This window comes from Prionailurus viverrinus, chromosome C1 (assembly GCF_022837055.1).
Source record: "Prionailurus viverrinus isolate Anna chromosome C1, UM_Priviv_1.0, whole genome shotgun sequence".
NCBI lineage: Eukaryota > Metazoa > Chordata > Mammalia > Carnivora > Felidae > Prionailurus > Prionailurus viverrinus.
In genome coordinates, this window is record NC_062568.1 from 3,364,890 (window position 1) to 3,379,632 (window position 14,743).

At 37.1% G+C, this 14,743-nt stretch overlaps 1 protein-coding gene across 1 annotated transcript in view; it reads right to left on the bottom strand.

Annotated features, from left to right (window-relative positions):
• The window catches only part of PSMD1 (proteasome 26S subunit, non-ATPase 1), a 97,630-nt gene that overhangs the window by 25,952 nt on the left and 56,935 nt on the right, over nt 1–14,743 (bottom strand). The window contains exons 17-18 of the mRNA XM_047871432.1: nt 6,142–6,256; nt 1,465–1,581 (exon numbers count right to left, since the gene is read on the bottom strand). Of these exons, the coding sequence (XP_047727388.1) occupies nt 1,465–1,581; nt 6,142–6,256 (232 nt within the window). The remainder of the gene's footprint in view (nt 1–1,464; nt 1,582–6,141; nt 6,257–14,743) is intronic.

Here is a 14,743-nt window from a genome sequence, read left to right on the forward strand (position 1 = left end):
TACACGTGAATAAGATCTACGCATTTTCTGTTTCTGAACAAAACGAAACGTTTTGGCTGAGGTGCCAATTTACATTAGATATTATACTCTTAACGTGATGTCTAGGGGATTGTCATGAGGAAATTTTAAAATAGATGTCTCTGTGAGGGGAGTCATCCACAGGGTTTATCTGAGAAAACGGGACTGCAGGCTATGTGAAGGGGATTTCTGTGGGTCTTTCCCCCTCACTCCAAGCCTAAAGATGGGCTTCAGAGGGATCACTTAGAGAGCTTAATATGATCAGTGGTCACTGTGCATTGACATCTGACATGAAAAATAGGAGGCATTAGCTATCGATTGAGGTACTAGTGGAGAGGGAGTAGGACGAAGAGGAGGGAAAGGAAGACAGAGAGGAGGGAGCAGATGAAGCTGCACTAAGAGCCATACTTCCAGCTACAAGGGTAAATATGCAGGACTGCCTATGTGAACAGAAGGGGTCAAGAGGGAAAGAAGGCCGTCCTGCAGCCATGTGAAACTCTGCCCAAAAGATCACCTAGGAGGGCAGTGACACTCTAAGAGAGTCTGGATGTACTCATTTTCCTTCCTTTTTTTTTTTTTTTTTTTTTTAAAGTTTATTTATTTTGGGGCACCCAGGTGGCTCAGTTGGTTGAGTGTGTGACTTCAGCTCAGGTCATGATCTTGTAGTTTGTGAGTTTGAGCCCCGTGTCGGGCTGTGCGCTGACAGCTCAGAGCCTGGAGCCTGCTTCGAATTCTGTGTCTTTCTCTCTCTGCCCCTCCCCTGCTCATACTCTCTCAAGAATAAATAAAAATGTTAAAAATTAAAAAAAATAAAGTTTATTTATTTTGAGAGAGAGACAGAGAGATAGTGAGCAGGAGAGGGGGAGACAGAATCCCAAGCAGGCTCTGTGTTGCCAGCACAGAGCCCAACACGGGGCTCGATCTCACGAACTATGAAATCATGACCTGAGCCAAAATCAAGAGTCAGGTGCTTAACCAACTAAGCCATCCAGGTGCCCCTGGATGTACTCATTTTCTAAACTGAGACTGGATATATCATATAAAGTGAATGTAAGACTTTTTATTATCTTAGAAAGATGGGATCAAAAACTCATGGACCACCTGAGTTTGCATCCTGTATCAGAGGAACAATTATCCTACTAAATACATTTTAAAAGGACAGCAGGAGGCAAAAATTAAAGTTCATTTTTATGATTTCATCAATCTGTAAGTTTTAATTTTTCAATTATGGCTATATAGCTGAATTAACAAACTGACTATAAATCTGTAAAAAATGCACTTAGGGAGTATTACTACATATTTAAAGTTTCCCCATTCTCACACCTTTTTACTTCCTGTGAGTTCAGTGTTCATTATATTTGAGTTACAAATGTCCTTAAAAGAACATAAGTTACTAAAGAAAAGCCTGCACCAGCTCTCTTCTACAGAGTTTTTTTGTTTGCTTACCTTTGGACAAGTGATTTCCGTCTGCTGGATCATGATGAGAGCTGAAGCTATAAGAGCTCCTTGCCTCACATAGTTCACAGGATCATTTGTCATCGGTTCTAGCAAATTAATTGCCTCCTGAAAGCATTAAAAAAACTTTAAATAAAGCTGGTATCGCTGGATTTTCAAATTAGTTACTGTCATTCTAAGTCAGTATTTTCATCTAACATTGTAATAAGTTCATTAAAGACTACCTGGAACTGAGTATGCTTTAAGTTTCAATACAATTGATGGTAAATGCAAAGGAAGCTTATAGAACACAAGCACTCCTGTTGTGAAGTAAAAGAAGTCAAAAACAAAGTAACAGAAAATGAGATTAATGTTTGATAAACACCTATTATTTTCCAAGCACAGCACTATTTTATATGTGTTATCCCATATAGTTCTATTAATCCCAAAACAAACAAACAAAAAACCCACAACATAAAACCATCTTTATAAACAAAGAAACAGAGTAAGAAAGGTTAAGAAATTTGCCCAAAGTCACACAAGTAGAATGACTCCAGGCTAGTCTGACCCCAAAGCCTGGATTAAGTATCCAACTTCCTTCAAATACTAGGGTAAGGTAATGTCTTTGATGATTTTATAAGACCTAACTTAAAAAATTAAATTGATATTTAGCAGGATTTCCCTAAAATCATATTCTTCAGAATAATCAGTCCTATGAAAAAAAAGGATTCCTTGGTGAAATAAGTTTGGGAGTTCCTGTGTACTATATATCACCCCCTCTTACAGATTCAAAATATATACTGCTTATCAAATACTCTACAAATGTACATATCCTAGCAAAAGCTCCAAAAAGCCTTATTAAAGAAATCACTTGAACTTTGTATTTGTCCACTGTATTTGACCAAGAACTCTTTTGCCCTACTAACTTCTATTAACACCCTGTGGAACCTTAGTTAAGTGCCACGTTATAACATTCCTTCTAAGGTCCTTGGTAGGTATAAATCTAGAGGAACAGAGAAATGGGTTTACAAGATAAACTGATTTCTTAATATAATATACCATTTCTCAAATATCCTTTGTTTCAAGGCCAAGGAAAGAAAAAGTTAAATCCTTTTTCTTGGGAAAACAATTTCAGTTTTCTTTACACGTGGATTTATTTATTTTAAATCAGTGCTGTTAACAGATACTATACACACCAGGTAAGTGTATTCTTTCTCCCCATTTCACTGAAAAATGTCATGACATTATGCAGAGGAGTAAGTTTTTCGACTATTACTCATAATGTTGGCAATACTGTTTCTAAGATAGTCATGATACAAATATAACCAAATTTCCAGCTTGTAAGTTAAAAGACACTAACTTGGTCTTTGAACTATGTGATATAACCTCAACGATAGATATTTTAGAATAAACAGGTGTTTCAGGTTTTTAAGAACCAAACATAAAGCACCAAACCTTGGTCAGATAGGTACTGATATGGAGACCACACAAACTATCTAGAAACAAAGCAGACTTGCTTAGTAGGAGTAATAAAAATTTCTCATTGAATTAACTTGTTCAGATGCTGTGTCTCAAACAACATTTGCTCCTAGATATCATATTAAGGTTAGAATAATCTGGAAAGAAAAAAAAATCTAATTTAAAATATTTAACTTATGAGGCCTGCCATAAATGTCTACTGAAGACCTGAGGGAGAAAATACTTTGAAAAACATCTGTATTTTTCCTTTGTTTACAGATGTATCCCAGAAAAAAAAAAATGAAGGCCAATTTCTATAAACTGTATTTTATATACTCAATGATATTTGTATATTATTAAAAAAAAATTTTTTTTTTGAGAGAGAGAGAGAAAGACATCACATGTGACTGGGGGAGAGGGGCAGAGGGAGACAGAATCTTAAGCAGGTGCCATACTCAGGGCGGAGCCCAATGTGGGGCTTGATCCCATGACCTGGGATCCCATGATCTCATGACCTGAGATGAAATCAAGAGTCAGATGCTCAACCAACTGAGCCACCCAGGTGCCCCTACCCAATGATATTTCCAATAAAACTGCAGATATATTCTCATGTAAGAAATCTCCCCCAAAAGAAACAAAAGCATTTTAAAAACAAATCTCTGTGATGACAGACTATGTCCAACTTGTTCACTATCATATCCTTAAATGATCTCCACCCATCATTGATTTTTTTAAATTAAAATTTTTTGTGTTTATTTATTTTTGAGAGAGAGAGAGCACGCGCGCGCGTGCACATGAGTGGGGGAGGGGCAGAGAAGAGCGAGACAAAGAATCTGAAGCAGGTTCCAGGCTCTAAGCTGTCAGCACAGAGCCTGACACAGGGCTTGAACTCATGAAAAGTGAGATCATGTCCTGAGCTGAAGTTGGACTATTAACCAACTGAGCCACCCAGGCCCCCCAGCCCCCAATCACTGGTTTGACAAGTATTTACTGAAACCTACTGTGTGCCAGGTCTGACCTTAGATTCCAGCAATGAACATTGTGTTCTCAGGGACCTTACAATTCAGTGGAGAGGAGATAGACAACAAATAAATAGGTGTAAAAATATGCTGGGTGGTGGTAAGTGCCATGATGAAAAATAAAGCAGGGTAAGGAGATGAATGAGAAATACTGGAAGGGAATGTTTCTCTATAAATTTTTATGTAATTCTTGTCACATGTAGTGAAAATGCCCATATTAATTCCTAGCTTCAGTAACATTTTACAGGACTAGGAAAAGTTATTACTATCCAATACTAATACCCTTTATTTGAGAAAAAGTCAAGCAAATTAAAATTTAATTCCTGGATCAATCAATAAATACCTATGTTTTATTTTATCTAGTTTGGACAACAGAGGATAAAAAAATGATTCCTTCTGGGGCACTGGGGTGGCTCAGCTGAGTGTATGACTAGCTCAGGTCACGATCTCATGGTTTGTGAGTTCGAGCCCCACATCGGGCTTGCTGCTGTCAACACAGAGCTTGCTTTGGATCCTTTGTCTCCCTCTTTCTCTGCTCCTCTCCGCTCATGCTCTCTCTCAAAAATGAATAAACATTCAAAGTGTTCTCCTTCTCTCTGATGTAAAGACATCAGGAGCATACCCTAATTATGTTCTTGTTCTAGATGTTCTCATTCTCGTTATGTTTGTGTTCCCTCATGCACTCCATTAAAACAAAAAAGTTTGGGGCGCCTGAGTGTCTCAGTCCTTAAGCATCTGACTTTGGCTCAGGTCATGATCTCACAGTTCGTGAGTTTGAGTCCCAGGTCCAGTGAGCTCGAGCTCTGCTTCAGGGGAGCCCTGCTTCTCTCCCTCTCTGCCCCTTGCTCATTTGCACCCTCTCTCTGTCAAAAAAAAAAAGGAAAAAAAAGTGTAGCTTGGGGCAGTGGTCAAGGTGTGTCCGTCTGTGTTATGAAAGGCAAAAAATGTTATGATTAGGTCACTGCTATAAATCAAGAATACTTGTTTAAGCAACAGTGCATTTCTTTATGAATCTCATGATAAACTGTACTTTCCAATCATCTACTTATCTAACCCAACTCCTTATTTTGTCACTTTTGAGAACTTAACAAATATCAGGTTATCTGTTATGTTTGTGAGGAGAGATCAGGCAAATGGCACTTAAAGTGATTTGTTTAAAGTAAAACAAAAAAAGAAATCAAAGTGGATTGATTTTGGTGCTCTTATATGAGAATTTTGATTCTCTATCAAAATCATGAAAATTAAACATGTAAATCTACTAATCATGAAAATTAAACATGTAAATTACCATTTAAAATGACCAAATTCTTTAAAGAAAAAAGTATTTTATCTTTTTCTTTTTTGAAAGAAATCAATGCTCTCAAAGAGAAATTCAACAGCATGTCTCCATTATAGCCACCCCATGGAATGTGGTTTGTTCTATTTTAATTTTTTTTTTTTTTTTAATTTAAATAATCTCTGGGGCACCTGGGTGGCTTAGTCAGTTAAGTGTCCAACTCTGGCTCAGGTCATGATCTCATGGTTCCTGAGTTTGAGCCCTGTGTCCGGCTCTATGCTGACAGCTCAGAGCCTGGAGCCTGCTTCAGATTCTATGCCTCCTTCTCTCTCTGCTCCTCCCCTGCTTGAGCTCTGTCTCTCTCTCAAAAAATAAACAAACAGGGGCGCCTGGGTGGCGCAGTCGGTTGAGCGTCCGACTTCAGCCAGGTCACGATCTCGCGGTCCGTGAGTTCGAGCCCCGCGTCAGGCTCTGGGCTGATGGCTCAGAGCCTGGAGCCTGTTTCCGATTCTGTGTGTCCCTCTCTCTCTGCCCCTCCCCCGTTCATGCTCTGTCTCTCTCTGTTCCCAAAATAAATAAACGTTGAAAAAAAAAATTTAAAATAAATAAATAAATAAACAAACAAACAGTAAAAAAATTAAAAAAAAAATTTAAGTACTCTCTATACCCAACACGGGGCTCAACTCATGACCCCGAGATCAAGAGTCACACACTCTTCCAACTGAGCCAGGTAGGCTCCCCTGGTTTGTTCATAACTGGCTTTGAGCAATCCAGCATAGTAAAGTGAGGAAGGAAGTTCTGGTAAGCTTTGTGAGGCAAGTTTACTCTTACAGATCACACCACACTTGTATTTTTGCAGCGGATGCATAAACTTCTCTGCGAGGGAAAACAGTCTGGTGCCAGGAAAGAACTGACCCCACCGGCTTTGGACTTTACCTTGTTTCCGGTACCAGCACAGCAGATGCCTAGGGCCATAGCAGCTCCATAACGCACATGAGGATTGTAACTCTCTGACAACAATGAAACAACGCTGGGGCACTGTTCAGGGGTCCTGAGAAGAACAGAGAAAGTGAAGACAGTGTTATAGGTAAAATATTCTAAATCAAGATGGAAGAATTTTAACCAAATTTTTTTTAACTTATGGAAAAACAATAATTATTTCACACAGAAGTCGGAGAATTAAAAATCCACGGAATTCCAATTATTGATATTAAAAATCTATCTTCAATATTCAGAGTACACAAAGAAAGTGGAACGGATCAGTGATTCCTCAACCACAGCTCTGCCTTAGAGCATTACAGTCATTCCCTCATGCCTCCTCCATTGTGGAAACTAACCACGGGGAGCACACAATGCTCTACATCAATTCTTGTATTTCCTGCTTACTGTGTTTTGTTTCAGAAGACAAAAGTTGTTACAGAGACTCCGTATGTTTCCAAAGTGGAACACAAGATTTGAGTCACCCAGTATTACTGATTGAATATAAAATTGGTAAATATGCCTTAATAATGAAAAAATTCTGTTTTCAATTATTTTTGTGTTGGTAAGAGCAGAAACTGTTCTCTTCTCATCCTCTTCATATACTTCGGCCAAGACCAAAAAAATAGGATGACCCTGACTAATGAAGTACCTGACTCATTAAAAGACTACCCTGTTATAGTGGTTACTCTTTAGGAGGCAGCAGGATAGGGGTAGTAACTAGAAGTGAGTGTAAGGGGAATGTATGGGAGGCTGATAATGATCTTGAACTGGGTGTGCGTTATACACTGTGTTTGTTCAGTTGTGAAAATTCATGAAGCTGCTGGCTGATTATGTGCATATTTTTGGATATTATATTCAATAACAACTTAAAAAAAACACTACCATATACTACACTTAATAAAAATCTTTTAAAAGACTATCTTGTTGTGAATGAAACAGTAATTACCTACAGACCAATTAAAATCTATAACTCTGTTTGAACTATCCTCTAGCCTCAAATTCTAGTAAGTGGCAAACTCAAATTTCAAATGCAATAGAGGCAAATTGATGAAAACCATCCAGAAAATTGTAATTTTGCTACAAGAGAAAGTTGGATTATTTACTGCTTACAACAGAGTCCATCATTCTTTCTCGAAAATGTTCTCAGTTTGACTAAGTTTCCTAGTAGGAATAATCTGTAAATAATACTAATGGCAACACCATGGAGAAAAAGTTTGGGGCTGTGAAAGATTCAGTGTACTAGGAAATAGAAGATCTGGGTTCTAGTCCTAGTTTTGCTAATTTCTTAGTATGTGACATTAGGCAAGTCACTTTCTTCTTTTTGTAATTACAGATAACTTAAAAAAAATTTTTTTTTTTTTAACGTTTATTTACTTTTGAGACAGAGAGAGACAGAGCATGAACGGGGGAGGGTCAGAGAGAGAGGGAGACACAGAATCTGAAACAGGCTCCAGGCTCTGAGCTGTCAGCACAGAGCCCGACGCGGGGCTCAAACTCACAAACCGTGAGATCATGACCTGAGGTGAAATCGGACGCTTAACCAACTGAGCCACCCAGGCGCTCCGATAACTTTTCTTTTTGCAGGAGTAATATAAAAAACAAAATGAGCAAATAATTAAAAATATAGTAATAACATACATACCTTCAGTTAATGCATAGTGACATAAATAACAATATATTACATAAAAGGAAGCCATAAAGTCAGAAACCCATGTTCCAGTTCCTGTTTTGTCTCTAAATAGCTGGGATAATTTAGACAAGATTCAATGAACCAAACATTCTGGGCTTCCTTTCTATGTATGAAAAAAGAAAAATGGGACTAGAAGTTCCATAATGTCTGTCCCACTTTACAATTAGCTTTGGTTCATAGCTTTTAATGAACCAAACATCAAAGGTTTTCAATGTTCATTATTACAGGACATTTCTTCAGTGAGAAATATTCCTATGAGACTTAAAGTGGTATTACACCAATATGTTGTTGGAGAGTCATTCTGCAACTTACAGTTTACTTTTATTTAACTTCTATTTTTCACTCCTATTAGGCTAAGAACTTAGAGCTCTGTCCATAACTCGATACTAAAATTCTCTGATCAACTCAAGGATTCTGTCACCAAATTAATTACAAATAAAACCAACTCAAGACTGCACATATCCCAAGGGCTAATACTGTGTTTTCTATATATTTTATTTTCCATAAATTATTAGCAGAGTGCTTGATACTAAAGACAAAATAATTTTTATTATTTAGTAAAATGTAAAGGGAACCAAGATAAATTTATAGTTACAGACTTAAACAGTATTTTTACTAGGTTCAAAGCCTAATGGTTAATTAACCTCTGGCAGAGAGTGGGGTGGGGGTGGGGGCAGGAATCAAACCCTTCCCTGTTCCCTTGCCCTCTGAAGTTTATAATTTAGCTGCATAATCAAAAAAAGGGAAAGTTAACAAGTACCTGTGCTGCCCCATTCGGGCTAATTGAGTGTCTTAATTTTATTGTGCTTTAAAGTTCTCAGCAGGGAGACCACACAGAGGGCTAGGTAAAGCCTGCTTGAAAAAATGAAACACCAGTTGAAATAGGTACCTAATTCTTTTTTTTAAGGTTTTTTTATTTATTTGTGGGGAGGGGCAGAGAGAGAGAGAGAGAGAGAGAAAGAGAGAGAGAGAAAGAGAGAGTCTCAAGCAGGCTCCGCACTGTCAGTGCAGTGGCCAATGCAGGGCTCAAACTCAGGAACCATGAGATCATGACCTGAGCCAGTTGGACACTTAACCATTTGAGCCACCCAAGTGCTCCAGTACCTAATTCTAATTTGTTGTTTCAGTACAATTTCTTGGCTTGTAGTCAACAGTCAACTTGCCAACTTTATTATCTATACAAACTTACCGTAGAGCAGGAACTATGCAAGGGCATATGCACAAGCCACTGCTATATCATCTGATCATACATGCATATATGAACTCCTTTCTCTCAACATACTGGCTATTAACTGCTGTTTCTTTACTGAATATTTTGTGTAACCTCAACATCAAATCATATTAATAAATCAAATGTTTTCAAGAATATGGTGTCTTTTTTCTAATCCTTCACTAGAGAAGGAAAAATACAGCAATATAAGTATATAGGCAGAAACACTGTTCTATGCACATGGGGTCTATCACACTGGCAATCTGCTGAGGCCATAAACCTCAGGGTAGTCCTTCGGTATAACTGTGAATTTATAATTCTCACTAGGTTAAGTGCCATAGGAATAACATAATGACAAAGGAATTAAGAATACAGGGGCGTCTGGGTGGCTCAACCTGTTAAGCGTCTGACTTTGGCTCCAGTCATGATCTCACAGTTGGTGAGTTCAAGCCCCACATGGGGCTCTCTGCTGTCAGCGTGGAGCCTGCTTCAGATCCTCTGTCCCCTTTCCCTTTTGCCCTTCCCCTGCTCTCTCTCAAAAACTAAACTTTAAAAAAGAATTAAAAAAAAAAAAAAAGAATATACACTCTGTTACCCCAAATAGTCAAAGTAATGTTGAAAAGGAAAATCAAAACTGGAGGCATCACAATTCTGGACTTTACACTGCATTACAAAACTCTAATCATCAAGACAGTATGGTACTGGTACAAAAACAGACACATAGATCAATGGAATAGAATAGAGAACCCAGAAATGGACTCACGTATGTATGGCCAATTAATCATCAACAAAGCAGGAAAGAATATCCAATGGAAAAAAGACAGCCTCTTCAGGAAATGGTGTTGGGAAAACTGGACACCAACATGCAGAAGAATGAACCTAAACCACTTTCTTACACCATACACAAAAATAAACTCAAAATGGATTAAAGACCTAAATATAAGACAGGAAACCATCAAAATCCTACAGAAGAAAACAGGCAACAATCTCTTTGACCTTGGCCGCAGCAATTTCTTACTAGACATGTTGCCTGGAGGCAAGGGAAACAAAGCAAAAATGTACTGGGACCTCATCAAGATAAAAGGCTTCTGCACAGCAAAGGAAACAATCAGCAAAACTAAAAGGCAACCACAGGAATGAGAGAAGATATTTGCAAATGACATACCAGATAAAGGGTTAGTATCCAAAATCTAAAAAGTTATCAAACTCAACACCCAAAAAATGAGTAATCCAGTAAAGAAATGGGCAAAAGACATGAACAGACACTTCGAAAGAAGACATCCAGATGGCTAACAGATACATGAAAAGATAGTCAACATCACTCATCATCAGGGAAATACAATCAAAACCACAATGAGATATTACCTCACACCTGTCAGAATGGCTAAAATTAACAACTCAGGCAACAATAGATGTTGGCAAGGATGCGGAGAAAGGGGAACACTTTCGCACTGCTGGTGGGAATGCAAATTGGAAATACAGCCACCCTGGAAAACAGTATGGAGGTTCCTCAAAAAATTAAAAATAGAACTACCCTACGATCCAGTAATTGCACTACTAAGTATTTATCCAAAGGATAAAAAAAATGCTGATTTGAAGGGGCACATGCACACCAATGTTTATAGTAGTGCTATCAACAATAGCCGAATTATGGTAAGAGCCCAAATGTCCATCAACTTACGAATGGATAAAGAAGATGTGGTGTATGTATTATATATATATATACATATACATATATATATATATTATATGTATATATATATGTGTGTGTGTGTGTATAGTATATACACAATGGAATATTACTCAGTGATCAAAAGAATGAAATCTTGCCATTTGCAACAATGTGGATGGAACTAGAGTGTATTATGCTAAGCTAAATAAGTCAGAGAAAGATAAATATCATTTGATTTCACTCATGTAGAATATAAGAAACAAAACAGATGAACATAGGGGAAGGGAAGGAAAAATAAGATAAAAACAGAGAGGGAGGCAAACAATAAGAGACTCTTAAACAGAACAAAACTGATGGCTGCTGGAGGGGTGTTGGGTGGGGATATGGGTTAAATCAGTGATGGGCATTAAGGAGGGCCCTTGTTGAGAATAGCCCTGGATGTTATACGTAAGTGATGAATAACTAAATTCTATTCCTGAAACTATTATTACACTATGTTAACTAACTTGGATTTAAATAAAGTAAATAAATAAAATGAATATACACCCTATTAAACTCCCTTGTATTCACTACCAAAAGATTAAATAAGCTAAGTAGTACCCTGAATTTCAAAGTGCCTACTGAATGTCTTCAACCAAATATACGACAAACACCTCAACCAACAGACAGAATTCCATACAGAAAGAGGAATAAGGGCCAGCCCTCCCATAAACGGCTTCCCTTCCCATGACATTTCATTTACACACCCAGGAAACTCACATCTTTCTTTAATCATTCTATTCTCTCATTCCCCGTATCTTATCTACCACCAAGTCATGTGAAACCCTTAAATCTTGTTTCTGTTTCCACTGCCTGTTTCAGGCCTCAATAATCTCTCACTGGAAGTAACAGTGACTCCTTAAATAATCTCTCTGCCTTCTTTTCCTCTTGCCTTCATTTTGCTGTGGTAGGGAGAACAACATGGGTTTGGAATCAGAAAGACCTGAATTCCAATTCCAGCACAGCCATTTAATAACAGAGTGGCAACCACTAAATCTCTCTGAGCCTTAACTGCATTATCCATAATATGGTATCTGTTCCACCTTATTTATGCTGGGGAGAGTTGGTGGGATGTATGACAGACAGAGTAGAATACTGTATTATAATGACTGAAATCTAAATGCATTACCAGAAATTGTCTTTGGATCAGAACCAGGAATTTAGTTACTCTAGCTGTGGTTTGGGTTCTTACTTGTAAAAAAGGGAAGGTAGTAACTCATGCCCAAATATTCATGCAAAATAACATAAAGTGAGTTGGATATTAAACCTAGAAAGCTCATTGTATTCAGGGTCCTGACCTCCAGATATCCTCACCAAGTTTTTAAGGAGCTAATGGCACAGAACATTTACCCACTCATCCCTCGGCTGCAGCCAGGGTAAGACATTCCAGGGAAAACTGACTAACACAAAAGAGCTTATTCTAAATGTATCTTAAAACTTCATTTATTTCATGATGTTCACTTATTAAAAAAGTATTATACTTAGAGTAAGATATTAATAGTTTCATAAGGTTCAGAGAAAATTTTGCCAGCAAACATAAATACTGGGAGCTTAATGCAGAGCTTTATCTAGTTGATTACCATAAAGACTGAAATAGGTTGTGAGGCTATAAAAAAATTCTTGTCAAATTTCTCAGTCTATAACAGTTCCAATCCTGACACATTCTTCGGTTTAAGTGTTAAGACAAGAAATTATAAATTCTTTAATAAATTAGCTTAGACATTCAGTCCCTTCAAGAGTACAATAAAGCCAGAATATTCTATGTTTACTTTAATTTTTAGCAAGTAGCTCTAAAAGGACAAAAGATCTTTCTAAGCAATGATTGGAATGTAAATATTCGCTGAAAGCAAAATTTCTACACATTAATCTTTGTCTAAACATTATAATATATGTAGAATGTATGTATAAATATAAAAATTTTAAAGTAACAGTTAATAAATGAATAAGTGGTAAAATAATTATCAACATCACTTTGAGGCTTGGAATGAATTAATGGACTTCAGGATAATTATCAATGACTACTGATATCATAAAAATTGAAACAAGTACACCTTATGTGTACTGCCAGCCCTGTCCCTCCAAAGGGGGAAGGGGAGGGGGAAGGGAGGGAGGGAGGGAGAGAGAGAGAGAGAGAAGAGAGAGAGAGGGAGGAAGGGAGAGAAACTGAGCCTCAATGTGATCAACCAAGCTCCGATATCCAATTATCAATTTACAGGAAATAGAGAAGACTAAAAACCACACTATTTTACATACAGGGATGCAGGGTGCAATTAGCAAAACCCATACTGTGGAAACTTGACAGTAATAATGACCTTGTTTCTTCAACAAATAAACTGCAAGAAGGAAACAAAAAGAGGCGAGGAAAGGCAAGAGATGGGGAGAAATTAAATTAAAAGAAAATACACCAAATCTTTAATAGTAGCCCATAAGGCTTTCTTTCAGTTATTTTAGATAATTCTGACACTACTTAACTCTTAGCTTTTCTAAACAATTCTCTCAGATAACATCACAAAATAATTCCTGTCATTTGATATACTTTCCTCAGACTCAGATAAGCATTTATAATAAAGTATTTAAATGACTTATCCCTGATCAGCAATAAAAACTCACCTCATCTCTATGTCTCCATGAACATATTTTAAAAAATAAATGTCTAGAAGTGATCAAGTCACAGGAAAATAGTGGATTTTGTTTTATTGGAGAGGGGGAGGTAGAGAGCAAGGGATTCAACAGTTTGGAAACCACTGTATTAGCATAAAATGTATCACATATGACAGCTTTTTTTCACATATTTATGTTTTGGTATGTTAAATTTAAAAGTATATTTACTCAATTATAAATCTGTTAGCTGCATTTGTTTTTAACAATGGAGCTAAAAGTAGTGGGAATTGTAGCAACTTTTCTTGTTCTCCTTTACTTTTTGGTTTATAAAAATAAAAAAGTGAATATCATTAGGATAAAAAGCAGAGAGAGAGATTTTTTGAATTTTATTTTCATCACAATATAAAAAAGATACATCAAATATGCATTATCAGGAAAATAACTGAAAAAGAAGGAAGCAGTTCTGTTTCCCAAGCGTACTTTTATCCCATAAACTTCCATATCACAAGCTACTGCTATGTGTGGATTTCCACTTTATCAGTTTATATCTACCTACTACATGTAAAGTACCAAGAAAACAAAAACAAAATTACACAGATCCTGTCCTAAACCTTACAAATTTAGTCCTACCTTTAATATATACATATATTTTTAAAATCATTTTACTAGACTTCAGATAACTAAAAATAGCTACAGTTTTAGATAAGCTTTTGCTTTATTTCCAAACAGATTGATTTCTTTCAGGTGCTACCAAAGTAGGGCAAAAATATCTCAAAAGGGAGAAGAGAGCAGCTTCATAAGATTTATAAATACAAAAGGGCATCTGGGTGGCTCAGTCAGTTAAGTGTCTGACCTCAGCTCAGGTCATGATCTCATGGTTCACGAGTTTGAGTCCCACATCAGGCTCTCTGCTGACAGTGTGGAGCCTGCTTTGGATCCTGTCCCCACCTCTCTCTGCCTCTCCTGCTTGTGTGCTCTCTCTCAAAAATAAACATTAAAAAATTTATAAATACAAAGAAATTGCTACTTCACCATAATAAGAAACATGGCTCTTAAAATATCAAATTTCAGGGGTTCCTAGTGGCTCAGTCGCTTAAGCATCTGACTGTTGGTTTCAGCTCAGGTCATGATCTCATCATATGTGAGTACGAGCCCCTGCTTGGGATTCTCTCTCTCTCTCTCTCTCTCTCTCTCTCTCTCTCTCTCCCTCACTCATGTTATCACATTCTCTCAAAATAAATAAACTTTAAAAAAAGGACGGACTTCTTTAAAAATATATCAAATTGCATCCCTGTATCTAGAGAAATCTGTAATGTTAAAAAAGTTATAGTATATTATTAGTACA